Source organism: Anas acuta, chromosome 1 (assembly GCF_963932015.1).
Source record: "Anas acuta chromosome 1, bAnaAcu1.1, whole genome shotgun sequence".
In the NCBI taxonomy this organism is placed as follows: Eukaryota; Metazoa; Chordata; class Aves; order Anseriformes; family Anatidae; genus Anas; species Anas acuta.
This window is the reverse complement of record NC_088979.1, coordinates 166,526,339-166,552,496: the sequence shown is the minus strand read 5'-3', so window position 1 is coordinate 166,552,496 and position 26,158 is coordinate 166,526,339. Positions and strand designations below refer to the sequence as shown.

Genomic DNA, 26,158 nt, shown 5'->3' with positions numbered 1-26,158 from the left:
GAGACAAGTGAAGTTGTCTAATATATAAACAGACCTCCAGGAGCCATACAGGATTGTTTCTACCTTCATAGATGATTAATTGCCTTATTGATGTTGTGGTTATAAGAGAGTCGTACGATCAGAGGCTGGCCCTTATGTAGCTCAGGTAGAAACCACAGCCATTGCTGCCTTGATTAAAAAGCTTTCTCCAATTAAGCATTCTCTTTCAGTGGAAATACTCTTTGCAAGTCATCAATCATCCTTTAATGTAGGTTTGTTAAGTCTTTCATTATAAGATATATCTCTTATCCCTTAATGCTTCCTTTCAGAACCAACCTACATTTTTATAAAACGGGGAGAGATGAGTTCCTACATCAAAGAATTCCTCACATCAAAGTCAATGTGAAAATATTTCCATACAACTTTTCCTTGCAGAAACTCAGCCACTACTTTTTCTTGGCATGCGCTGAGGCCTGCTGTCCCCAGGTCCCCCCAGGGCCACCACTTGCCCATTGCTCCCCAGGGCCACCCACAGGGACCCTGGTGGCTCTGGCTTGTAGCCAACACCTGTTGGCACCCACAGCTGCAGTTTGGGCTCCAGACACAGGTTTTTAGGTTCTCCAGTTGGGTTCAGAGTGATATTTCCTTGCCCAAACTGTTATCCATAGGCTCATGCACAGTGCACCCCGCCAATAAGCACACGGAGTCAGAATCCATACGAAGGTGTTTTAATTAAACGATTAATCCTACAGCAGGCCTTGCTGGGCCAGCTGACCTCCTGCTGCCTCTTTCGGTGCCCCAGCCCCTCGGCTTGAGGGCTGAAGAGCCGAACCCGCAGCCCTGGGGAGCCTCCCCACAGCGGGACCCTGCTGGGTGGCGGCTCCTGAGGGGGTCCCCAGGGGGCTCGGGCTGGCCTCTGCCCCGGGGGCTGCGGTGAGCAGAGGCCGTGGGCGCCCTCCTGCCCCCGGTTCCCGTCAGCCGGCGCCGGGTCGCCCCATGCCGGGTTTCCGCCGGTGTCGGCGGGGGCGGATAAAAGGAGGCGCCGCGGGCGAGGCTGAGAGCGCGGCGCTGCCCCCGCCCGGCCGGCCCCATGCAGCCCGCCATGATGATGTTCTCCAGCAAGTACTGGGCGCGCAGGGGCTTCTCGCTCGACTCGGCCTTGCCGGAGGAGCGCCCCGCCGGCCTCGCCGTAAGTGCCGGGGCTGGGAGCGGGGTTGGCGAGGGGGAGCCCGGCTTAGCTCGGTCCCGGCTCGGGAAGGAGGGAAGGATGGAGGGAGGGAGGGACGGGAGCCGTGCTGCACGGCCACCCCGGTGCTCCCGGGGGTCGGCGCTGCGCGGGCAGGCAGCCGCTTTGGGGTTTAACCAGCGCTGCTTTGGAAGCGGCTTCAAGCCACGGCAAAAGTTTTGCTGGAGCCGCGAACCTCCCCGCTCCGCTGCGCTGACAGCAAAGCGCTGGGGTCCGGCTCATGTGTGGGTGATGCTGGGGTTTGACAGCCCCGGCGGTGCTCCCGCTGGCTCTGTGCTGTACCCGCAGCACCCACCGTGTTAAAGCACGTGTAAGCCTCCTACCGTGGTGTTTAAACACTTCCATAGTAGCAACTCCTGTGAGTGCATGCCTGCTGCTGGCACCTCCATCCCGAGCAGGTGCGACAGGTGCCTGGGTCATCCCGAGCATGGGACACGCTTCTGTGCCCTTACAGGTAAAGGGATTTGAGCAGCTTTGCTTTATTAATAATAACAGAGAGTGTTAATGGTGCTAATAATGTAATCTGCTATGAATGAGTTAGATATTTAAGGTTATCCATATAATACCTTATTGCCAAATCCACAGTGCATGGAGGCTCTGATAATTTGAGTAGAGCTGACAGAGTGCGCCAGTTTGTGCCAGTTGTGAACCAGTCCTTATAGTAAAACATGAAATGCGTTTTCTTGCTTTATTTCTGTTGGCGATACTGAATGAACTGTGATAAACTCATTTCACAGTTTTTATATCTGAGTTACTTCACTGCGTTCTGCTGTAGGTCGCTCTTTCATTCTTGAGCACTTGCGCTCGCTCCAGAGAATTTGTCTTCATTAGGGAAGTTGATCTGCTAATCATTATTTAATTATAAAGTGTATTAATAAGCATGGCTGATAAGATTTGAGTTCTGGCAGTAACACAGCCCCCTACTAGATTGATAACAATTAAGCTAATCTAGTTTTTGTATGCCTGAGAGAGGCTTGCAGTCATCACTTCAGGTAAAGCTTCCTTGCAAGTGTTGGTGAACCTGGGACAGTCTTGGGAGGTGCCAAGTGCTGTTGTTTCCTGGAGGAAACAATGGTACTGCATGATCCTCTGTATGGAGCTTCCAGAAAGCAGCATACAGTGGAAAAGCGTGGATGCCATCTAAATAGTATCTTTGTCTCTTTGACACTTTGTGTGGAGGTTGTGTTCTTGATAGGTGTGAAAATTCCTCAGCCAAATCCCAAAAACCCGTTAAGTTAATCCCAAATATATTGAAGTTAAAGCCAAAGTGACCTTCTCCTAAGCAACCCTACTACCAAGCAGATTCATATAAGCTCAATTACTGAAAGGTAAATGTTTAAAATCCTACGTATGCCATTTCATATGCGGAATTAATTTTCCAGTTTGGTCTCTTATCATCCTTTTATTAGATCACACACAAACTCTTCAGCATGCTCTGAAAAGAGTGTGGGCTCTTTAACTTGTACTGTTTTAAAGAGTAGCTTTTGGTAAGATGTTTCAACTACCCCTCCTCTTAATTCAGTGTGGTCTTCTGCTTTTTTTTTCCTTAAAAAAAAAAAAAGCTTCAGAATATCCAGTGAGAGCTGACCTGAGAGCTGTGGCCTCATTCAGCAGAGGGAGATATTCCAGTTTGACATGAACTGTGTGGATGCATTGAGATGGATGTGATGCAAATACCTCATCTGTCAGTGATATCTATTTCTAAGAAAACTGTCTTAAATAATCCAATTTGAAGAGGAATTAGACTAAAGCTTACTGACTTTTCCTGGGTCATGGAGCATTCGATTAAAAACTTCTGAAATCTCTTAGAAGCACAAGGAGACTTTGCTGAAGCCCGTTGTCATGGGTCTACAGACATTATGCAGGTGGGATAACCTGCCTTGACAGTCCCACATGAAAGGCAAAAAAACAAGAACAGAGATTTATCTTGGCTTTAAGAATCTGTTGAGACCTGTTTAAAAAACTCCACCTATTTTTGGGTCTGTTTTATGTTTATTGCTGCTCTATGATTTACCAAAGAACAATTTAATCCAATAATAATTAGGGAATACCTGTATATGAATCTGAATTTCTATGATCACTTTTTTCTTTAGCCTTCATATTACAGGTGATGCTGTTATTCAAAAACCAGTTACCTTCTCACTGGGGATGTCATTTTTCAGGAGTCATGACAATGGGTATTGGAAAATGCAGACTTTTTTGAAAATCATAGTCAGTATTATTAACCAACAGGGGTTTTATTTCATTGGGAAAAATGACCTTACATAGCAACATCAACAGATAACATTCACAGCATAACAATTATGTTATGCCCATGACTGACCACTAAACCTATGAGGGAGGAAGGCTCAGTGGTGGTGGGCAGGAGGATGCCCTGGTGAAGCTCAGGGAATCCTGCAGGGTGCCTCTGGCCATGGCAGCTGCAAAGAAGCTGATTTCGTCTCAACACAGAGGGGAGTTTAGGTGAACAGCTGTCAGTAGTGAAATGGATCAGCTGGTGGTGTAAATGTTTCTCCCCGAGTTCATTAGAGGAGTGTGAATGTCTCCCGGAGTCCCAGAGCTGTAGGAGGCGAGTGAATGCACGGCTCAGCCCAACGTGGGGTACAGAAACTGAACAATGAACTGGAGGATTTCAGAGATTGGTGGGCTTGAACTGGCTGTGATGCTCATATCCCTTCCTGGGGTTTCTGGTTGTGCAGTGGTGTGGCAGTGAGCATAGCACAGGGACCAGTCATGCCAATCGCACTGGTCCTGTGGCTGAACTGTAGGCTGCCTCTGCTGTGTTTTGCTAAGCGTAGCTTACCTTTGTGTTGTGTCTTCAGTACATTGCACGTCACTCTGATAAATCAGAGCTCTGGGGTGACGTCAGATATCTTCAGATATTTAAATTTGGTATTAAACGTTACACTTGCTGTATGGAATATCTGAAAGCAGGTATTGTCAAAATATTGGACTCTGGCAATGGATAGTACAAAAATACAGGTCAGTGTAAATCAGCATAAATCGACTCCTACAAATTACAGTAGCATCACCACAAGTAGTGGTTTTGCAGTAATTCTGACCATTTCTACTCAATTTGTTTATTACTAATGATAGCACTGCCCTAATAGTATCATTATACCTGTATCCTATACTTTCATATGCTTTGCCTTTCCTTTTTTTTAGGAATTGAACTCTTACACAATCATCTCTAACAGATGCTTTTGACTTGTGATTCTAGTTTCAAGTGAATGAATTAACCTTTAAATTAAGTCTGGATGGGTTCCATTCAGTTATTTTTCTAACAAATATTTCTCTTCATTCACTTAATTTTGGGAAATGCCCTTTACATCTGAAGTGATGTTCTTTATCCATCTGTAGCTGAACAGATCAAGTTCTGGGAAGAACGAGGAAAAGAAAGGGAATAAAGGAAATGGGAAAGGTGAATCGGCTTCTGAAGGTGGAAAGACAGCTGTGGTGTTTTCCTTGAAGAATGAAGTTGGCGGGTTGGTGAAAGCTCTCCGGCTCTTCCAGGTAAAGTCATTCTGTGGACCAGACTGAGGAAGGTCAGGTGTTTGTTGGTGTAAATTAATGCACCGGGGAGTGCAGTTACTTTTATTGAATTCTGCAGAGTGTAACTTCAAATTTTATGGATCATTCAGCAAAGCATTTTGGACTCACAAAGAGTTTTCTGGAACAAAGTTTAACAGTGATGTTGATGTTCACACCATTCACTTTAGATTTCTAAAGTGTGATTCTCAATGCCGTAAATTAGGTTTGAAGTTCTCTGTACAGACTGTGATGAAAGAAAGCACTTTCAGAGAGCAGTTCAGCACCTAAGTTATATGCTTGAAGTCAGATGGTGATGGCAGCCTTGCTGCAGGACAATGTTTGGTCATAAATTTACGTGCACCTTTAAGTGCTTGCAGGGTCAAGGCTTTGTGTCTAACTTGAACATAAATTGTAAAATGTTGGTTCCTGTATAGATCCCCATGCAATTGGTGGTTTTCAGTCAGGCTGCTGGTACTCGATGTAGTCTGCTTACCTCATTAATAAACTGAGAGGACTTGGAGGTGTGTCTGAGGATAATTAAAGCAGAGCAGTGTGATGCAAGTCTTAGGCTGTAAGTCTTCTCAACCCAGGGTATATCAAAACCACTCTTGTTACTTCTGAAGAGAGTGTCTAAAACTTAGCACTGTGCCAGCTGGAAACATGCAGGGGAGTCCTGTGGCCTGTGTTACTCAGGAATAGGTCATCAAAATGATCCCACTTGGCTTTGTAACCAGTCTACAAATAGCAGATTCAAACCCCTCAGCAGATGGAGGCTTTTCCTTCTGTGAATGTGTTAGATGAATGAGTTGGCTAAGGAGATGCACTATATGCATTCCTTACAGAGTGTGCCAGTGAAAGAATTATCTACTATGTAAGTCCAGAGGTAGAAAAGCAGAAATAGCTAGTTGGCTGTACCAGAGGGGACCTTCATCTAAAATTCAAAAAATCTTCCCTGAAGAACATGCTGTCAATATTACCATTCTAACTGATATGGTTATTCTTAATCCATTTTTTTGTCTTTCCACAGGAGAAACATGTTAGTATGGTTCATATTGAATCACGAAAATCAAAGAGGAGGAACTCAGAGGTGGAAATTTTTGTGGACTGTGACTGCAGTAAAAAAGAATTTAATGAACTAATCCAGTTGCTCAAGTTTCAAACTAATATCGTGTCTCTCAATCCACCAGAAAACATCTGGACTGATGAGGAAGGCAAGGCTCCTTCATTTCACTCGCTTTAGACACTGACAAACTTTTTGGACATGTATCTCAATCTCATACTCAATACATTCAACTTGCATTCTGTCTTCTGCAGATCTTGACTGTGTCCCTTGGTTCCCCAGGAAGATATCTGAATTAGACAAATGCTCACAGAGAGTTTTGATGTATGGATCTGAGCTCGATGCAGATCACCCTGTAAGTGTAAAAAAAATTGTATTGTAGATAACATGTTCAGGTTGTTTGCCAGTCAAATAAAAAGCATGTTGACTGCTGATTTTGAGTACTTTTCTGAATTCTCAGAAGGTGGGCATTTAGTTCTCTTCAGTGAATCAATTCTCCTTTTCTGTAGCTGGACATGCAAAAAGGAAGTCCCCCTGAAAACTTACTTACTCTTGAACAACTTTGTTCCCTTTTGTCCTGCCTTCACTTACTTATTTTTTAATTAGCTGGTTGATAGAAGCTTTCAGACAAACTGGGGAGTTCAGATCAATGTGACCTTAGGTTCTGCCACAAGTGGCTCTTAGATAAGAACTGATATTAACCTAGGTGTCAGAGAAGAAAGAAGTATGGAGAAAGACATCCTGGCCACTCAGAAGATAATTACAAAATAGAACAGAGCCACATGTTCCTGTCTCTGCATGGATGTGGCAGGTGGGAAGGTGCTTCACATTGTTTCCTGACTTCAGTGACAGGAGACAAAAGCTTGCATTTCACATAAGCATTATCTGCAGTAGTACCAAATCTTCAATTCAAGAGGCAAAAAAAAATATATATATTTTGGTGTATATCCATAAATTCATAACCTCAGAGTCTTTAAATGCCAGATGATATCAGGCATTAGTGTTGGAAGTTTTTTCACTTGTTTCAAATCAGTTTCTACCTTTGCACACCTTGGCTCAGCGTTACTGGTGGCAACTACTTCCATTTGTTCCTACTCAAAATGCTTTTTTCAACCATTTATAAAAAAAAAAAAAAAAGGATGGGTTCAACTGATATTGTAGGAAATTTCAACTTCCAGCTGAAGGGAAGTAATGAACTAAAACACCTGACCACATTAAGACTGTCTTGTTACATATCCAGATTAAAAACTAGCTGTAGGCAATAGTCTCCTTTGCTTTTTGTCATGTATATTTTTCATCGGTAGCGTGCAGGCTGTTCTTAAATGTGTTCACATAAATTCAGTGTAGGGAACTCCAAAGATCCATCTGTGCCATGCCGTGGTGTTACAGTGTCTGTCTGAGCTCTTCCCTGACCTCTACCATGGCTGAGGAGAGGCAGGCAGTCCTGGTGACCCGGTGTTTAGGTCTCTGTGCAGCACACAAGTGGCAGTCAGACCACTGCCTCCTGCTCTGGCTGCTCCACAGCTCCTACAGCCGCTGTGCTGTGGCAGGGTCTTGGGTGCAGACATGCATGATTAAACTGGCATCATCACCATGTCCCCTGGCAGTCTCACTTCCCTGTCCCTCGTGTCACTTGCCTATCAGCCATGATAAGCATCAGCACCTTGCTTGGTTTCCAGCCACCTCTGCAGAGCATGAACCCCTCCTGCTCTGTGGGCCCACAGTTAGGGAGCATGTTCCTGGGTCCTGATTTCTGCCACTTACTTCTTGATGACAAGCTAGGATTTACCTACTGTGTTCTCAGAATAGAAAAATCTGTTGATTACCTTCAGCCATTAACAGTAATTTGGTTCAAACAGAGGCCTTAATAATGGCAACTCATTCTAGGCTTGAGTTGATGATTGTGACGGGCCATTTGATAGTGTTTTATGTTCTGAGCAGGTGCCTTCATTAAATTCTTGAGTGCTTTGCTGAAAATCTGCATTCCCTTTTACAGACAATGAAAAAAGACATTTGCGTTATATGAATATATATTTTACACTTGGGGGAACTCTTATAAACATAATTTACACACCATTTGTTAGCTTATGCAGCACACAAGGTATTAGAGGTAGGGGAAAAAATCCTAAAATCTGTGACTGGCCTTTCAGATGCTAGTTCTGGTGCCTGCTCTATGCCTTCATGCTGGTGTGTACATGCCAGAGGACCAAAGAGAATTACCTCGTTATGGAACCAGCATAGCACCACTTTAGATACTTACCAACTCCAAACTGGCTAATGGTTTCAGTCTCGATTTCACTGCACGTGATGGGCCTTTAAGTCACCTGTGCTGTCATCCATCCCGTTTTGTCTGTTGAATGGTCTATAGCTGAGTAACATACTGCTAATGTCAGAAGGTATTAAGCAGACAAGGATATTCCCCAAAATTTCAGCAAATTTTTGTCCATCAAAAAGCTTTTCAGTAGGCAGTGTCATTATAATGTGTCATTTTGGACTCTTCAGTTGCATTTTGCAGGGGGACCGCTAGGCTCTGTAGAAAGCAGGCCACACAAAAGCAGGTTCAGAGAGGGCAGATATGTGCTTGAGTTTATGAAGTAACTAATCTCACCATAAGGTATGTATAGCAAGTCAATAACCAAATGAATGCCAAGGAAGAAAACAGATTGTCTGGTACCTGAATGGTGTTGCACAAGGCCTTTGTTACCCTGTGTGAGAGCGGAGGCTTGGAGGTTTTCTGCAGTCCTCTGACATTCTCCCTCACTCTGCCCTAGCAGCACAGCTTTGGTTATAGGGCAGTAAAATACCTTCCCAGTTTTCTCATACAAACGTTTTAAAACAGAAGACATTGTCTTTTCATTCATTTTGTTGATTTGTGTTTGTATATTTGAGCGGTAAGGAAAAAAATGGTGTTTTCTTTTTCAGCTGTGCCTAGGTGGTGGGAGCAGTCTGTTTAGGTTGTGACACGTGAGGAAATTTAAACATGTTTTCTGGGCTACTAACTATGGGGCTTATATAGCCGTTTACCCTTTTTCATTTTCAAGAGGTTACAAGTCCTGCTTTGAAAGTAGGTAACTTTTGTAGTCCAAAACCTGAAGCGTCCAAATCTTTTATAGGTACAGAAGAAGTGATGGTTTAGTTTTGAATAGCTTAAAGGGCTGTAACTGACCGGTGTGTATGTTTTATACAGCTCTTTTGTGCTAAATATGCAAAAGGTAAGAGCCTGCTGTAGTCCACAAAGTAGAGTGTTTCCTCTGTAGCTCAAACTGGGGCAATGTATGTAGTTGCTGTTGGAGGCTGGTGGTTCAGTCCCTGGTGTGTTGGTTAAGATGGCAACTGCTGAAGCAGCGTCTTCAAAATGAGTTACTTATGAACCCTGAGCACTTCAGTCTTCTAGTGATGACAGATGTATTAAGAAAAGGTCAGTTATTCTGCTTGATGCCTGCCTGTAGATCTCCATTCAGATTAAGGAAAACCTGCATGAGATGAAATGACAAGGAAAAAGTTTCCCTTTTTTGCTGTCTTGGATGAATGACAACTATGCACAAACCTGTCTTGAAAATACTCCTGTGGGACTTTGGTGGGGAAAAGAGCAAGAAAATCCTTGTCTTCTCTTACAGTCCAGTAGATGGTGTTAATCAAAATACAGTATAATTTGGTACTAAATAAACACTTTAATGATTTATTTTATAATTCTTACAGCTGATTTTCTGTCTTTATTATAAATTACTCTCTTCTTCCTCGCTTAAGGGATTTAAAGACAATGTCTATCGACAGAGAAGAAAGTACTTCGTGGATGTTGCCATGAGCTATAAATAGTAAGTACTGGTATAATTCTTCCCTGTGCTGCTGACTAGTTAGAATTCATGCTCTACTTAATTCTGTAGGATGAAGTTTTGCAACAGACAACATCATCCTTTAAACTTTTGCTAGTGTGGCCTATAAAACACAAAACTGATGCTTGGAATCCTCTTACATTTTCAGTACAGACACAGGCAAGTAAAATATTTGAAATGTGAGCTCTATCTTTTCCGCATTTTATTCATAGCTGGTTAAACTTAAGGAACTCTTTTATTAATGAAAAACTGAGGTACTGCTGAATCCATGGTCACTGGATGCCAAATCATTACTCAGTATTTTGACCAAAGAAAATGGTGCTTGTTGTGAAGAGAACTGCTGCACATACCAGGAAAGGCACACAGAGGAAAATGTACACAGTAGGAGTGCTGTATACTCTTCCCCTGCTTCATGTAAGTGTTGTGTTTGTCACAACAGTTTGATTCCTACCATTGGTATAGGATGAACTCTCAAAACTAGTCAGTAATAATTATTTAATAACTCACATCACTACCTGCAGAAGTGCTGCCAAGACATAAGAGTCAGGTCCTGAGGATGTTCAGAGCCCCCAAAACTACGTATTGCCTTAAGGGTGAGCTTTTTGAGGTAGGAGCAGGAATACGTTTTTGCATGGGATACTACATATGTGACAAACCTAACACAGAGGAGGGGAAAAAAAGAAAAAGAGAAAGGAGATGGAAGGAAAACTTGGGTTTATACAGGCTATCCAATATAGGAAGCAATGTTTGAATCCATGACAAAGAATTACTGCTTCTTGCTTTTACTGCAAGAATGATTTTTGATTACTAAAGAGAGCTGGAGCCCAATACAGTCCTGACCTTGATGTGGACAGGGGCTAAAGCAATTTCTTCAGTATTTGGATGCGCTGTGCACTCTGAAAGAGTCTATGAACCCTGGATGCTGTTTATCTGTGTTGTTTTCTGAAAAATCCTTGACATCATATCACAGTACAGTTGTGGTTTAAAGAGTTTTATTTTGAAGAGCCCAGCAGAATTAGATGTCCCCCTTGATTTCTTCCCCTCTCCCCCCATACATCAGTAGTTTCCATAGAGCCAGGAGGATATCAGGGCCTCAACTTGTTGAAGCCTGAAATTTTGATTTTTCACTGAAAAAGGAGCTATGATTCTTTTTCATGAACTTAATATGCTGGATGCTGCAAAATGCCTTTTATGAATTTTGCCACCACAGCTGTAAACTTCTCAGAATTCATTCAGTGTGTTGCCCTGTAGTTAATGGACCTGCTGCCTGCACACAAGTACACTCCATGTGGTTCCTCCTTTTGATCTTTTTTCCCTGTCAAGTCAGTATTTTCAATTTGCTGCCATCCCTGGAAGTTAGGAAACTTTCTGTACTACCTACAAATACCTACTGCGTTGCAATTTTCTTGTCACATCAGCATTGCACTAATTCTAATCATACTGTTTTGTTTGCCCTCATTATCAAGGGAGAGAACATACTAATTTCATGTTCTTTTCCATTTTACTTTTTCAGATTTTTAATTTTTCTCCGCTGGGATTTCTGTGTATGTTGTTTAAAGGATATAAAGTGCAACAGTTTTTGCTGCCTTCACAGAAGGCACGTCCTGCCACGAAGCAATTCAGAAAAGTATTTTTGAAGTTATTTTGGTTCTACTTTTTATTTTAATATAAGGCTAATCCACAGGCTGCAGAAGGCTAGGGGTGGAGACAGGAAGGTTAACTTGGCTTTGTCACTATATATTCCCAATTACGTTTCTTCTTTGCTTTTGTCCCATTCCTGTTGTTATGCCATAACCAATCTAATAAATGTCCAAGTGTTTGGTTCCCCTTTCATCAGCCCATGGTGGCATTTATTTAGCTGGGTGCTCGTGGCACTCATCCGGCACACTGGGCTTCTGCTGGGTAAGTCCTAAGCTAGCCAGTTTTCAAATATAAGTTGAGACAGGATTTTTGTTTGTTTGCGGCTGATCAATTTTTCCGCCAGCCTAATTCTTGCTGTAGAGTTAGTTATTCTTGCCTAGCATTTGCTATAGTGTGAAGTGTCAAGCAGGTACCTGTGGATGAGGGCAGATTGTGTGCACCTGTAGAACTCTCTCAGTAAATTTGGACAGTTCTCCATTTATCCATGATGCTAGCAGTGGTAGTGCCCTGCATTTCACAGTTGCTAAGCTGCTGGAAATATCTTCCTCCCTTCTTCCCATCTAAGCTGCCTAAGTGCTGACGAGGTTCTGCTGGTTCACTGAGCAGTGGTTGGTCTTCTGCTACAAGGATTTCTTTCCCCCTGAAACTAGTGAGAAATGTCTTTTTAGAAAAATCTTTCACGTTCCCAGAAAAACAGCTAAAGGAAATGAGAATTCTTTTCCTTCCTTAGATTTTGAAGGCTCAATGAGCATTTCTGCAGGCAAATTACAAAAAACAAACAACCCAAAAGAGAAGTTATTTGAAGACCTGATGTTGTACTTCAGTGAAGCTGCTCAGAAGGACTCCCTCATCCCAATAATATTTTCAAACATGTAAAAAGTTTTCAAACTCTTCCTGCTATTATCAGCAGCTTTAAAGGTTTTTAGCCAGGAACAACACCAGAATAAAAATGTCTGAGAGGCCAGTAATTAGAGCAATTACCTAAGACGTGGTAAAAACTCATGCATACTCCTCAGGTCTGCTAAAGCAGCTGTCTTCACCCCACTGAAGTGCCACATCGACTGGACTGTGCAGTCAGTCTCTCCTCCCAGATGTCTGCCCTGCAGAGGCAGCCTGGGGAGGGGTAAATCAGCTCTGTGAGGACCCTGTGCTGCTCCAGCCCAGCTATTTCTGCTACCCATGCTGGTGCATTTAAAACTAATTTGGGTGTCTTGACGCTGCATTGCAATCTCGTTACACCCTCTCCTGCAGTCTGATGACTATTTACATATTTATACAAAAAGAACAGCTTTGGCAGGGAATGTTGGGAGAGCTTCACGGTAACATAGATGACAGTTCTGGTATACGGAGTGCTTCCCTCTGAGACAAATTTAGAGCATTGTCTTGAACCTCTCATATTTAAAAAATAAAAGATTTGGCTACAAAGAATTAGCTGTAAGGAACTGCTCCGTCAAAAACTGTTGAATTGAAAATCCCTGATTGGCATTTTCTTTGTGAATTGCTATTGTACTGTAGCAGGAGATATTCTACTTTGGTGGAACATAAAGAGCCCTCAGTAGGGGATAGGGAAGGAAAAAAAAATAAGAATCAAAGCTGGAGGAGCAGCTACTTGCTGGTGCTAGGTGTTAAAGCCAAAGACATGTTGATAGAGCACATCAATGGAGATCAGCTGTATGAAATAAATGGACCAAAAAATAAATATTCCTCCCTCCTTCAGTTAGCTTCTATCCTAAAGATAGTGAAAATGTGTTAATCTTGCTAATTAGCCCTTTGAGACGGGACTTGCAATTAGGGATTGAAAAAGTGTTGAGAAAATTAAATCTGGAGGAAAAGTATGAGGTTTATAGAGGGAATTCATAATGTGAGTTGATAGCTCATGACCATGGCAAAATGGAAAGACCCTGTTTTAATAAGGGGAGATAAAAAAATCAGGTCAGGTTAGCCTGTAGAGTTGTCTTCCTCAGCCCCAAGAGCACTGTTTTAGCAGGCTTGACACTTGTATGATTTATTGGGTGATGAGTTGCAAGGTGGGGTTTGCTTGTTGAAGCAGGAGGGTGAGAAAACTGAGCTTGGCAGGGCTGGGTGAAAATGGCACAGTCCTCCCTCAAATCTGGCTACTGTGATCTTTGTAAAGCAGCATCACCATCATCTGGAAATAAGACCAGCCCTCCTAGGCATAAATTTTAATAAGGATTTAATGTTCAGTGAACCTTATTTCAGTACTAATGAATTAATTGAAACAGTAACAAAGTTATAAGCCTCGTAGTGAACAATGAACAAGGTTCAGGTCCTTGATCTTCTTTATACCTCTCTAGTGACAGGCTAAATAGAAACTTGATTTTTTTTTTTTCCATTGGTGCCCAGATTTTTTCAGCCTTGCTGCTCTGAATGGGCAGAATGTTGATGAGGTTGATGTAGCTGTTGGGTCTAAGGAAAGGAGAATACCTGGTGTGCTTGGTACAATTTGGAATAGCTCTGTTCTGCTTTCCATCAGCTGGCAGGCAGCATAAGGTTGGTGGAGCGTACTGCTGAGGACAGATGCTAGATGTGGAGGGCTGATTCCTGCTGTATTATGGACATGGAGGTAACGCAGCTTCTGCTGGTGAGAAATGCTCTGCTAAAAGCATTGCAATTCTTGTCAGGTCTGCAAAAGCGTAGCTGAAAGGGAACTAGCAGATTTAACACATTGTATGTTCAGAGAGTCTTTGACAAGTGTGAGTGCCTCACACAAAGTAGCCTTTAACTGACAGGTACTGCTGTGGATCAAAATACCTTGATGTAGTGAAAGGCACAGGGATTAAATAGTAAGTTTTCAATAGAGGACAGCCACAAACAAATGTAGGGCAGATGCTCTTCTCTAGTGTGTATAGGGACTGCATAGCAGCAATTGCATGTGACACGAGGGCTCGTTCTTTGTTACCTGGCATGGTGGAGACATTGTGAGCAGGGTGAGAGCCAGAAAGGACACTCAGCCTGCTGGCAAATGCACAGCGCTGCAGCTCTCCTGCTGCAGTGAGACTTCCCCATGCCTGGTGCACCACTTTGGTGGGCTGGCCACCCAGGTCTGGTGTCTGGGACACTGAATGATACTGCAGCACTGAGCTGGGGGTGCCCACTGTGGCAGGGGAGTGGGAGATAGGGACTGAGGGGGCTGGAAGGGGATTCTGTGAATCCCTGTGCTCATCTGTGCTTGGTAACGGCCTGGGAAAAGAGAAGGACACCTGGGGACATAGCAGATTTCATGATTACATACAATGGATTGTGAACATTAAATCCAGAGAAAGATTGTAAAGTTTCCAGGGGGAATTCATAATGTGAGTTGAAGACCACACTGTGGGAAGTTCCTTAAAGCTAAATACAAGGCAGTGCAAGTTGGAGGGAGCCCTTCACACTCCGTGCTGTCAGTCAGCTTTGAATTAGCTGTAACCACTAAGGCAAATCTTGGATGTCAGAGACAGATTAGCAGGCACCCTGGGAGGTTCCTGCTTTGCAATTTCTATGCATCTGAGTAAGTGGGAAGAGGCAGAGGAATTGTGCAGAAGAAAAATATTGCAATGTATTTAGAAGCTTAGTTTCCCTCTGGCTAGGCTGTTGGCTCCAAGGTGAGCTTCCTCGTCATGCAGTCCTGAATGAGTTTGGGATTCCAAACACACCTGCACATTTAAACATCAATCCAAACAGTAAATGTATGTATTTTGATTGGATCCTAGTATTTCTAAACATCTACATAATTGCCTAATCTTCACTTTATAAAATTTTAGGCAATGATGCTCTGTGAATATAATGCATGTTACAGAATGGATAGAGCATGAAGTCTACTGGTGGTCTTACTGAGTATACACATTAGACTGAATTAGGATCTTCAGCTAATGATTGCAAAGGCATCATCAACAGAAAACAGAGCTATTAGTTTGGTATACAAACACATTATGTAAGAAATCCATCTTTCTAATATGATATATACAAAGATTAAGAAATAATCTCATTGCTTAGTAAGAAATGCAGTTCTTATGAAATAAATGTGATATGTGCAATGTAACGTAGGGAAGAAACTTCAAGAAAGAAGCATCTAGTTGTTATTTTAAAATATTTTTTAAAATAAGCTCTGTGTAGTTTTATTTAATTAATACTTTTAACAGAAATTTTGTTATCCAGAATCTATCTAGAAGCTGTTTGAATTCAATTTTTTTAAATTTTATTTTCCAGTGGTCAACCCATTCCCAGAGTGGAGTACACAGCTGAAGAAATTAAGACATGGGGGGTGGTATTTAGGGAACTCAGTAAACTCTATCCCACCCATGCTTGTCGTGAATATTTAAAAAACTTTCCTCTGCTGACTAAGTACTGTGGATATAGAGAGGATAACGTGCCTCAGCTGGAAGACGTTTCTATTTTCCTTAAAGGTAAGATTCATATTTGATTTATCAATAGATAGTGTTTCATGAAAATACTCTTTTCTCTTATTATGTAATACAAAGCACATTGAAAGAAAAGGCTCCCAGTACTGTCAGCCAACTTTGGTTTAGGCTGGAGTATCGTTCTGTGTTTGATGTTCTCCATGGGAGAGAATTTGCTGAGTGAAGACAGTTGTATGTATTTGCAGGTATGAAGCTGAGATGAATTAAACAACTAATCATGTATCACGTTGATGCTGTCTTGCACAGGGAGAAAAGCCTTTCAGTATGATGAAAACAAAGCTGAGTTAGTTCTGCTGTTCTGATTACCACAGGGTAGGTGTCCTGATGACCACAGCATGCATCCCCCAAACATACAGGCAGTTTAAAAAATAAAATCGAAAAAAAAAAATTGTCAATATAACTGAATTCAAAGAGGAGAGTAAGTTTGGCATGTTGACATACAGCCTGAGGAATATGAAGCTTTTCTGAAAGCCCAAGACCTCATGAAGCTGGTCACTACGTTTGTACATTGAATAGACTCAATGAGACTCCATGGGTGATCTGCCACTTCTTTCATGTTATTTTTAAGGGATCAGAGTGTTATACAGTAGAGTTTGAAAATACTCTGCTTTCTTATATATAATGGAAATGTATCCTATGTGGAAGGATAAGTGGTAGACAAGAAGAACCTGTTGTTTTTAACTCTAGAGAATAAGCCGCCAAAGAATCCAGTTAAGATTTTCTCTTCTCCCCAGGTGTTTCTCCAGACACATATACTTATTCCTTAATTCCCTTCCTCAGGAGCTCAGGAATTAAAATATTGCAAAGATACATGTTAAGAAGAAATGTTATGTGCTGTTAAATACTATGGAGGGGGAAGGAAGAAAAAAACTCACCACCTCTTTCGTCCCAAATGTGCATAGCAAACTTTTAACTAAGAGAAATATAACATTTATAATAGAAAGCTTACTTTCCCTTGTCCCTGCTTCATCCTTAACTCTTGTTTGTGAACACCTGCATTGACTCATAATGGACTCATTGGTCTTTGAATTTTGTTGTGTCCTTCAGGATCTGTCATGTACTGCGCTACGATTTCTAAGAAATGATGCTAAAGTCTAGATGTTCTTTTCCTGTAACTGGAAACTCAAAAACTTGCACTTCTTTCAGAAATATTTTCAGACTAAATAGAACAACAGTAATATCTGCTGAAGAAAAACTTGAAACAGTTTTTCTCCTGTAAATTCTTGGAAAGAATAAAGAAGGAATGTGGGAGAGAAATGTCCTTTGCAAAGTTACAGAGTCTGAAATAATTCCCTACTGGGACTTACCTGATGAAGCAACAGTTTCTTAAAAATTCAAATGAGGACCTCAACTTTGAAAGGCAGTATTTTATCTGTAAAAATAAGGACAGGTTTGGTTTAATCCTGTTTTGCATTGTTAGTTTTTAATACATTTACAGAAGTCATCCTCTGTTTTGGATGCTTCTCTCCTGTTTTGCTACCATATAAAAAAATCAGATGCTTTGTGATTTGAGAACATCCCATGTTGTACCTTACCTTCTTGTCTATACAAAGTTATTTAAACAAACTTTGAAGTACCTCATGCTGTTTTCATAAAACATATGCTAGTAATGCAAAAATAGTTCTTGTACTTAATAGGTGAAAATTATATACAGTGATCTTCAGCTAATATTCTCCATGTCATGCTTCTGGTAATTAACTGCAGGCCATTACCTGTCTTCACAAATTGATGTAATGATATATAATATGGTCTTTTATTATCTCCTTCACTTCAGAAAGGTCTGGCTTCACAGTGAGACCAGTTGCTGGATACCTCTCTCCCCGAGATTTTTTAGCTGGCTTAGCGTACAGAGTCTTTCACTGTACTCAGTATATACGACATGGCTCAGATCCTCTCTACACACCAGAACCGTAAGTCGCTACATTTGCTTCAGTGATTGGAAAAGAAATGCTCTCAGAATTTTTAAAAGACCCAATTGAAGTTGCCAAGGTTGAAAAGAGGAAGCTTGCTGCAAATGTAGAAATATAATTATGCTGTCAGTGACAAAACACTTCACTTAGGGGAATCAGAATTTAATTAGGATTTTTTTCTTGGACTTTTTACAGCGGTTTTAAATAGCTGTGTTATTTAGCTGCTGGGTCAAAAATACCTACCTGAACTATTTTGCAGTGGAAGATGTAAGTTTTCAACTAAATATTTTGAAAAAAAAAACAAACAAAAAACCCTACAATTTTCTGGTGGACAATTAAGGAAAGAAGTTTGAAAGAAAAGCACTGAATCCCTTGAAAACAATTACTTTCAGAATTATAATTTGATCTCCTTGCATCCTCATTGGTCTCTTTTGGGCCAGACACCACAGCAAAACTTCATCTCTTGCCTATGATACAACACAAGCAAGTCAGGAGGCACAGTTTTCTCACCCAGTAAGGATATTAGATATGAAGCCCTTTACAGAGAACATGATAAAAATAAGAGTGACTTTAATTATGACTTTCATGGGACAGCATTGTGGCTTTTCCAAAACAGTGCTGTGAGTTTGGAGGAAATATTTTGGCATTTGATCTCTTGGTGAAAAATGGAGGGGGGGGGGCAAAGATCAAAGGGATTATAGTTCTTGTCTTGTATTATATATGTTGTGCTCTGTGCAGTATTAACAGAACAATTCATGTCAGGTAATATGGAGGTAGTTTCAACAAAGGCAGCTGCTGATCTTGTAAACCACAGGAATGTCATTTATGCAGTGAATCAGTTATCAGACAGCTACAACGAAACTGCATCACTGTTTACTCAGCTTGTACTATTTTGGTGTGTTTTATTTTCGCCAAAATTTTCACAAAGGGTTCGTGTATATGTATTCAGCTCCAGTTCTGTAAACATTTGGACCCATGCCTAACTTTGATTTCATGAATAGACTGCTGAAACCATGGGATAATATTTTTGGATGTAAAAGGATTAATGGAACTGCACATTTAGCTGGATTTATAAATGCACTAACATTATTCTGACCGAAGTCAGCAGGTGGTGCTGTTAGACACTCATCTACCTACTCTTTTCCTCAGCGTGTGGACAGGGCAAAGCGTTTGCTAAAATGCCGTGAGGCTAGTTTTGTGTCCATTTTTCCATTGAGAAAGAGGTGGTAGTCACCGAAGGAGTGCACTTGCAAGTTTTAGGGACGTTACAATTTAGAGTGAAAGGCTCAGATGTATGCTGCTGGATCTCCTCTGGTCTGAGAATATCTGTAGATATTTAAAAAAAAAAAAAAATATATACTTAGGAAATACCAGGCTTTGCACCAATTATTTTCTCTCCTGTGGGAAGCCAGTATCTCAGTTTGTAACACCTGCTGATACATAGCGGGTGAGTGATGACATTATTAACTTAAAACTAGGAGTATATTTTGCCTATTAATAGAGGATTTAGGTGCATAACTCGAACAGGAACCAAGGAAGGAACATCTTTCAGGAAACAATTAAGTGTGCCTGTATTTTTACTGATGTTCTCTGGTTCATTGATTTGTATATTTGCATCCTCTGTAGTCTCCAGGATGCTGCTTGTGTTCAGAATTATGCAGCGTGTCATGGCTGATCCTTAGTAGTAACTGCAACTATCTTCTGTAACCTTTCTGGTCATGGTGTCTGGAATGTCACTGTCTGGTAATACTAGTTCAATTAGAATTGATATTTTTGTTTTCTATTCAGTCTAAGCTTAAAAATTCAGATTTTGGTCTTAGCAACTCTAACTATGACTAACAGAGGAATGAAGTTGTCATGCCCTAATTATGCTACCTTTTTCCTGCAGATCTGCTTGTTCAGAAACTACATAAATGAAATAATGTGCACTATGAGGAACTCCACTGCAAAATTTTGAAAATCCTTTTTAAATTGTATGTGATTTTTTCATAAAATAGAACACAGAGTAGGTGTTACCAGAAATGTAGGAGTGAAATCCTGGCTTTGTTGAAATCAATGGCAAAACTAAACTGACTTGAGCAGGGACAGCTCTTCATCTTCCACAGCAGCTGCAATGGCCTGAGATCTGCTAGTTGATATATGGGGCCATAATGAGGTTTGCTGCAGGTCCATGGCTTGGTGAATGTTGCATTTCGGTGATATAAACCTGGTAAAAAAACTACTTTTGACTTCAGTGGGCTTTCCATCAGGTTTAACACCCAGGCTATAGAGCTAGATACAAATTAGAGAGTTCATTTGGTTTGATCTGTATCACTACTATATGCATTTTAAAACATTTCTTTCTGAGTTTCATTATGTTCCTACTACATTCACAGAGCTATATAGATTTCCTCTGCTCAGCTAACTAATTTAGTCCAAGAAAAATCTTTTGCTGTGAAAAGTGCATTACAAAAATCTTATTTTCTCTGAGCAATGTGTTTGAATAAATTAAAGGAACTTAATTATTTTCTGAATAAAACAAAACAAAAGAATCAAGACTTGGTAGTTAAGCAGAGAGTTATATTGTTTAGACTATCTATAAAGGACCAGACAGGCACAGAAATCTAAGGGACTCCAATGACAATCCCAAATGCTGGTTCATGGTTCTGCCTGGAAGCCGTGGTACGCTTTATTTTATTTTATTTTTGTGGTTGCTGTTCATATGCTTTGTGTTTCAAGATGACTTCTTTCTAACTACCCATTCAAAATACTTTGCACAGTTTTAAAGGAAAAATCTGCGAGGTAAAGGCATAAGAGAAATATTTTCTGCCTTCTCACCTTCTTTTCCTTTCCAGGAGAGCCAAGCTAGTACGGCTGGCCTTTGTTCTCATTTTCTGTGTAAGGATGGAAGTGACACAAAGAGCCTGTGCCCCAGCGCAGATCAAGGAATAACACATCTTATTTGTTTCTGGGAGCTGTGACTTCAGCACAGTAAAACAGGGACGTAGACACTCAGGAGCCAGTAGTAGAGATGCAGCTGTGGAAGCCTGCCTGGAGCCAAGGGCACTTACCTGAAGCCAGGAGCTTGAAAGCCAGTCCCACTCTTATCTTCTTTGCTTTCCTTATTACATCTACTGATACATGTATGAAGTCACATTAAATATTTATGGACCGGTGAAGTATTTAGTAATCAGTGTTGATTTCTTCAGTGAAGATGGGAAGTGGAGGTAGGGCACTGGACTTGCAGAGAATGGGCTTTGTGGCCCTTTTCTGTATTGAAGGGGATGGTTAGAGGAATTGGGTTCCTCCAGCGAATTGCTTGATGCTGGGAATTCTCTAGGTGCATCCATCAGGTGCATCAAACTCTATTTCCCTGCAGTCTTTTGGGTTAGTGAGCTAAATCTTGCAGGAGATGACAAGAAGTTGTTGTGACTGGAACTGAATTAATAAAGAAGGGTCATTAACCTTTGATGATTGTCCACTGTAAACCATCTCCTGAACAGAGACGATACCATGCAGAGCAAGCCAATTTTTCATATCCGAGCTCCAATGAGGAAAGCTGGGTTATCTAAGCTACAGCTCCAGTGGTAGGAAATGTTGATCTTGTAAGTCTCAGAGCATCGCCAGTTGAAGGTGTGAGGAGATGATTAAAACAATAAAAAAAAAAAAGCCTTCTTGCCAGGTGGTTTTGAATAAATACAAATAAGAAGTTGTGAATTTCCCAGGCTCTTGAAGGACATGCAGTGATGTAGGAACATGGGAAGGAAGACCTTAAAGGAAGGGCAGGTTTTCCCAGGCAGTGGATGGGGTGGGGGAAGCAGTTTTCCTTATGCAAATCTGATGCTGTTCCTGGCCAGCTGTACATTATCAAACCTGTTTCAGAGCTGTTGAGTAAGTATATTGGCACACAATTAATTTGAACACTCAGTCTATATTGCTGCAGCTGAGTCTCTAGGTAACGGGTGGAACGTGTTTGTTTCATCATGTGTCATGAGCATCCTCTTATCTTTCTTTGGGAAATACATATGTCTGGGAAAGAAGATAAGTGAGATTTGGTAATTCTTCTAGGTGGCTGAGTGAATTAGCTGAATGTGAGCTAAGCTCCAACTTGTCATGCACAACTTCTGAGCTCTGCCTGTCTCACCAAAAAGTGTGAAGGTAACATAAGCAAATGCTGGCAAGCATCTGTCAGTGAGGCCAGCTGGGCTGAGAAGAGGGACTTTCAAGTAACCTTGTGATACTGGAACTGTATTTGATCAGCTTTTGGTGAAGCAAAGTAGGAATGCCAAAATGCTAATGTTCATTTGCATGCATTCAGAAACCATTACCTACCTAGGCACAGTTGGCACAGGCTTCATGGTAAAGAGTAGTGAGTAAAAATAGGAGGCTTTAAATTATATAGAGGGTTGTTTTTCTGTTTATGATTTATCTGAAGTGTCAGGTTCTGTGTCTTTTAGAACAAAAATAGTTTATAAAAGACAAATTGGATGATTTTGGATAGAAGGCAGAAAGCTTGATGTTTTCTCCCTGCCTTTAAAACATTTGTTTACAGCTTAAAAAAAAAAAAGAGAGAAGTGTCTTTGAAGAGACAAAAGCAAAGGAAATGTCAGATCCGATTTTTAAAGTGAACTTTATTACCAACTCCATTATTTTCTGTGAACAAATGCACCAAAACTTTCAGAATTGTTTGAGAGCTTTTGTAGATGATGCATGTGCACTTTTGTTTGTTTGGTGAGGTTTTTTTTAGACTTATATTTGCACTTTGTTGTGACTAATAATGCACTTACAGATGTGGACAGTAGATTTTCTGAAACAAGACAAATTCTCTGCTTTTTCTGGAATCTGCTTGGTGAGAATTGGACTTTGTAAGAAAAATAACTTCTTAATTTCAGCAGGAAGTCATGGCAAAATGAAAAATTAAACACAAAGATACTTCTGTAAATACTGCCCTAAATTTCCAGTGGCAAGTAGCAAAATGTCTGGTTATGGAGCTGTGCCCAGGTGTGGAAGAGGTAATGAAGAAGAAGAAGAGTGTAGGATTTTGAGCTTGATTCATGTGGAGAGAATTGCCAAAAACTGTACATGCGAGACAAGTGGCTTTCCTCTGGGCAATTCGCTCTTCATGGAATTGAGCCTGGAAGACAACAATGATCACGCCCCACCAGTCAATCTGGAAATGATGGGGAAATCATGGAACAGGAGTTGTTAACCCATTTAATAGAAATAAACCTGTGTGTTTCTACAGAACCGTATAGAGGGAAGAGAGAGCCTGTAAAAACATGCTTTGTGGTAAGACCTTTCAAGCAGAGGTCAGACCCATGTAAAATGGTCTATGTTAAATTGATTATGGAATTTATTTCTGTAATGCCTCTCTTCTCATTTCTGTTCCCCTAGGGATACGTGCCATGAACTCCTGGGACATGTACCTCTACTTGCTGATCCCAAATTTGCCCAGTTTTCTCAAGAGATAGGACTTGCTTCACTGGGAGCATCTGATGAAGATGTTCAGAAATTAGCCACCGTGAGTCAGTTCATTTTGTGGCATGCTCCCTCCTATCTGTCCTTCGTTTTGGTTGATGAAATGACACGTATTGTCTTATGAGAGCTGACTGTGTTTTCAGATGACTATGATGTGACAATCTCAGAGCTTTAGGTGTTTTTCCATTGTTTTTAATAAGAGCAAAGCTGAACACTCATCTTTAAGTAGTCAGTTTTATTATTTATGTGCAATAACCATCCAATTTCAAGGGCTAGCTGAGATGGATTTTGTCTGCTTTAAGGTGCTGAAAACAAGTAAGCAAGGTAATTTGGAAGAGGGGAGGGGGAAAAAACATTTTGGTGTGTACTCTCAGCTCTACACAGTTAGTTCCTCCACAGGTGGCCACTTTGGCTCTTAGCACTGCTATTTCTGTACTCACTGATCAGTCTTGCAGATGTTCACTGTATTGTAGTGTGATAGATTTTGAGATGATTTTGCATCCTTGTTACTGCTCCTGTTGGAGAACATGTAGTTCCAAAGCCAAGGCTGTGCTGCAGTAGATTTAGACTGAGGTCAAGTGCCTCAGCCAGTAGCTGTGAGCAGGATTTTATGTTTCATCAAATGAGGCATGCTCCCACAGAAAGCAAGAACAGAAGAGGCTGCATGTTAAAGATGTTAGATGACCACCCAACTGGAACCTTCCTGCCTCTTGTGTGAGTGTTTGCACTGAAAGGCTATGTCAAGTTGCCAGGACTCTCTGCTCCTGCCCGCCTGTCAGCCCTACTGCAGTGCCATTTCCAAATAGCTCACGTGCTGTCCTTTGCATCATTACATAGATTGGTGACCCCTGGGCTATACTGCTTGCTCAGTTCAGCTGTCCTGTTTTAACTTGCTGTGTGCAGCTTGCTTTTGTGTATTCCGTTAAAACCTACGCTGCAAATAATTTCATAAACATTATTGCATTAGAAAACAACTCAATATTTAAATATTTTATCTGATGAAAAATTCTGGGAGATCCAGCAGAAAAATTACCTTAATTACCAGGTTACCTTAAAACTTACCTTGTGCACTACTGCTTTCCTACATGAGAAGCACAGTGAGGATTTTAATGGTTAGAAAAAACTTGGATTCATTATTGAAAGTAGATTCAAAAAAGGCTCTGTTAAACTGTCATAGTTGTGATGCACTGGTTTAGTACAGTCTTAGAGTCCCATCTACTGAAAAAGGAGTTTGTTTGTACCCTTTTTTTTTTCTTTTACCTGCAGCCCTCCAGATGAGGCCACCAATTTTATTTAATGGAAAATCCTCACTCCCTAATTAGACAGGCTTGATATCCTGCTCCTGGCTGCTTCCTCTCACATGCTCCAGGATACGTTTTTTGCTTTTCTTATGGATGTCTACTGAGAAGAAATTGTTGTTCATATGGAGGACTCATGAAAGTTGTGTGTCTATATGCACATTTGCTAGGAAGGGACTTGATAGGAAGCAGACCTACCTTGGCACGAATTGCAGCCTCAAGAGAAACTAGCTATCTGGCTGTTTCTGCAGGTATTTTGAAAAAAGTGGTGTATTCAAGTCTTTCACCCCATAATAACTTTAGATGGCATGGGCCTGTAGCAAAGGACAAGGTTGAGACTAATCTGTTTGGGAGAGATATTAATTCAAAATGACCTCTGAATATTATATAAATGCTTTTACTCTCCCCCTCCCAGAAATTCCCAGTTATGACTGACTGTGTCATCTGAACAATGAACTGCTCCTGAATCACAAAGCCAAAAATAAAAGAAGACAGCTGAGTCACTTTCCCTTATCACACTGAGAATTTGAAATCTGAGTCAAAGTTGATTTCTCCTCCCATGCTGGAAATAGCTCTTTCAGGTGGAAAAAGGCATTTAAAAAGAGCCTTATGGTAACCCAGGTGTTGTTATTTTTTGTAGAAGCACAATGAAGGGCTATACTCCCCTGGGGCAGGTGCTTGACAAATACAGAGACATTACTTGTCCTAAAATTTGCAATGTAAACAGAGTCAGTTTGAGAGCAAGTAGAAAGAATATCGCTCAGCAGAGAGGGTGAAGAGGCCAAGAAATGCATTTAGTTGTGCACCAAATGTCACCTGATGTGCTATTAACTGACTTTTGCAATATTCCGTCCCATTTCCATCCTAGATTTATATAAAAAAAAAAAAAAGGCCAACAAAAACCAGCAAGCTGAAAAATGCCAGCCAAGAGTCTTAACACAGAAAAACAGTGCAGGTTCCAGCTAGGCAACTTCAAAGTAAATAGAGAAACAAATGAATGGAGGGAGAACATGCATATTAATGAGCTCGAAGCAATATGCTCAAGGCAAGCTTGCCATTATCATGACCTGTTTCAAAAGATAGTGACATTAACAGCTGAGCCCTTACCGGGAGGACAATGGCTTTAGGAAGCGAGGAAAACGCCTCTTAGGAATTCAGACCAGAAAGGGAAGAATTATTACAGGTGATTTGCTAATCTTCCGCTCCAGTCTGCTCTCAAAAGCCACCCTGTATCTGCCTTGATAGATCTGCTCTTTGTGTGCCATCAGGCCTGAGCTGCGAAGGAAACGTGCCGGTGGTTTTGTCCCTGCGGAGCTGACACGGTGCATGGGGAGCAAGCAGGGGTCTGGTCCCCAGGCAGACCAGAATGGTTTGCCAAATGCCAATTAGTCACCCCTGTGCAACCCTGCTGAGGGCACAGATTAGATGGGAGACCTTGCAGAGGTGCTGGCCAGCTGCAGGGGAAGGACGGCTGCAGTGGAAGAGGGCTGAAAAGGGAGGGATGTGAGTCTACCTCTGCCTCCGGTTTGGGTCTGGTAGTCAGGCTGGGGCAAGGGGGAAGTTATAGCTGCTGCTCCTTTTCAAAGTTAAACACTCTTACCCTGAGAAATGGCATATTGAAAGAGCCAAAAGACCATCTTAGCAGTGTTTTTAGAGTTACTGTTCCCTTTACAATATTTTCGGGCAGTAAGAAAAAAAAATACAAGTGAATGAGTGACAGATTACTGCAACAAGGCAAAATATTTCCACAATCCATTTTTTTTTTTTTTTTGCTTGTCCTGTGGT

The 26,158-nt window shown here is 41.3% G+C and overlaps 1 protein-coding gene across 4 annotated transcripts in view; it reads left to right on the top strand.

Annotated features, from left to right (window-relative positions):
* Positions 1-1,016: 1,016 nt before the first annotated feature.
* TPH2 (tryptophan hydroxylase 2) overlaps positions 1,017-26,158 on the top strand; it is an 84,064-nt gene continuing 58,922 nt past the window's right edge. For all 4 annotated transcript variants that reach the window (XR_011091920.1, XR_011091919.1, XM_068669188.1 and 1 more), the window contains exons 1-8: positions 1,017-1,168; positions 4,586-4,738; positions 5,784-5,967; positions 6,071-6,171; positions 9,564-9,631; positions 15,497-15,693; positions 17,483-17,618; positions 22,992-23,118. Coding sequence is in view for 2 of the 4 variants with exons in the window: in XM_068669188.1 (XP_068525289.1) it covers positions 1,070-1,168; positions 4,586-4,738; positions 5,784-5,967; positions 6,071-6,171; positions 9,564-9,631; positions 15,497-15,693; positions 17,483-17,618; positions 22,992-23,118 (1,065 nt within the window). In the remaining 2 variants the exon portion in view is untranslated. The remainder of the gene's footprint in view (positions 1,169-4,585; positions 4,739-5,783; positions 5,968-6,070; positions 6,172-9,563; positions 9,632-15,496; positions 15,694-17,482; positions 17,619-22,991; positions 23,119-26,158) is intronic.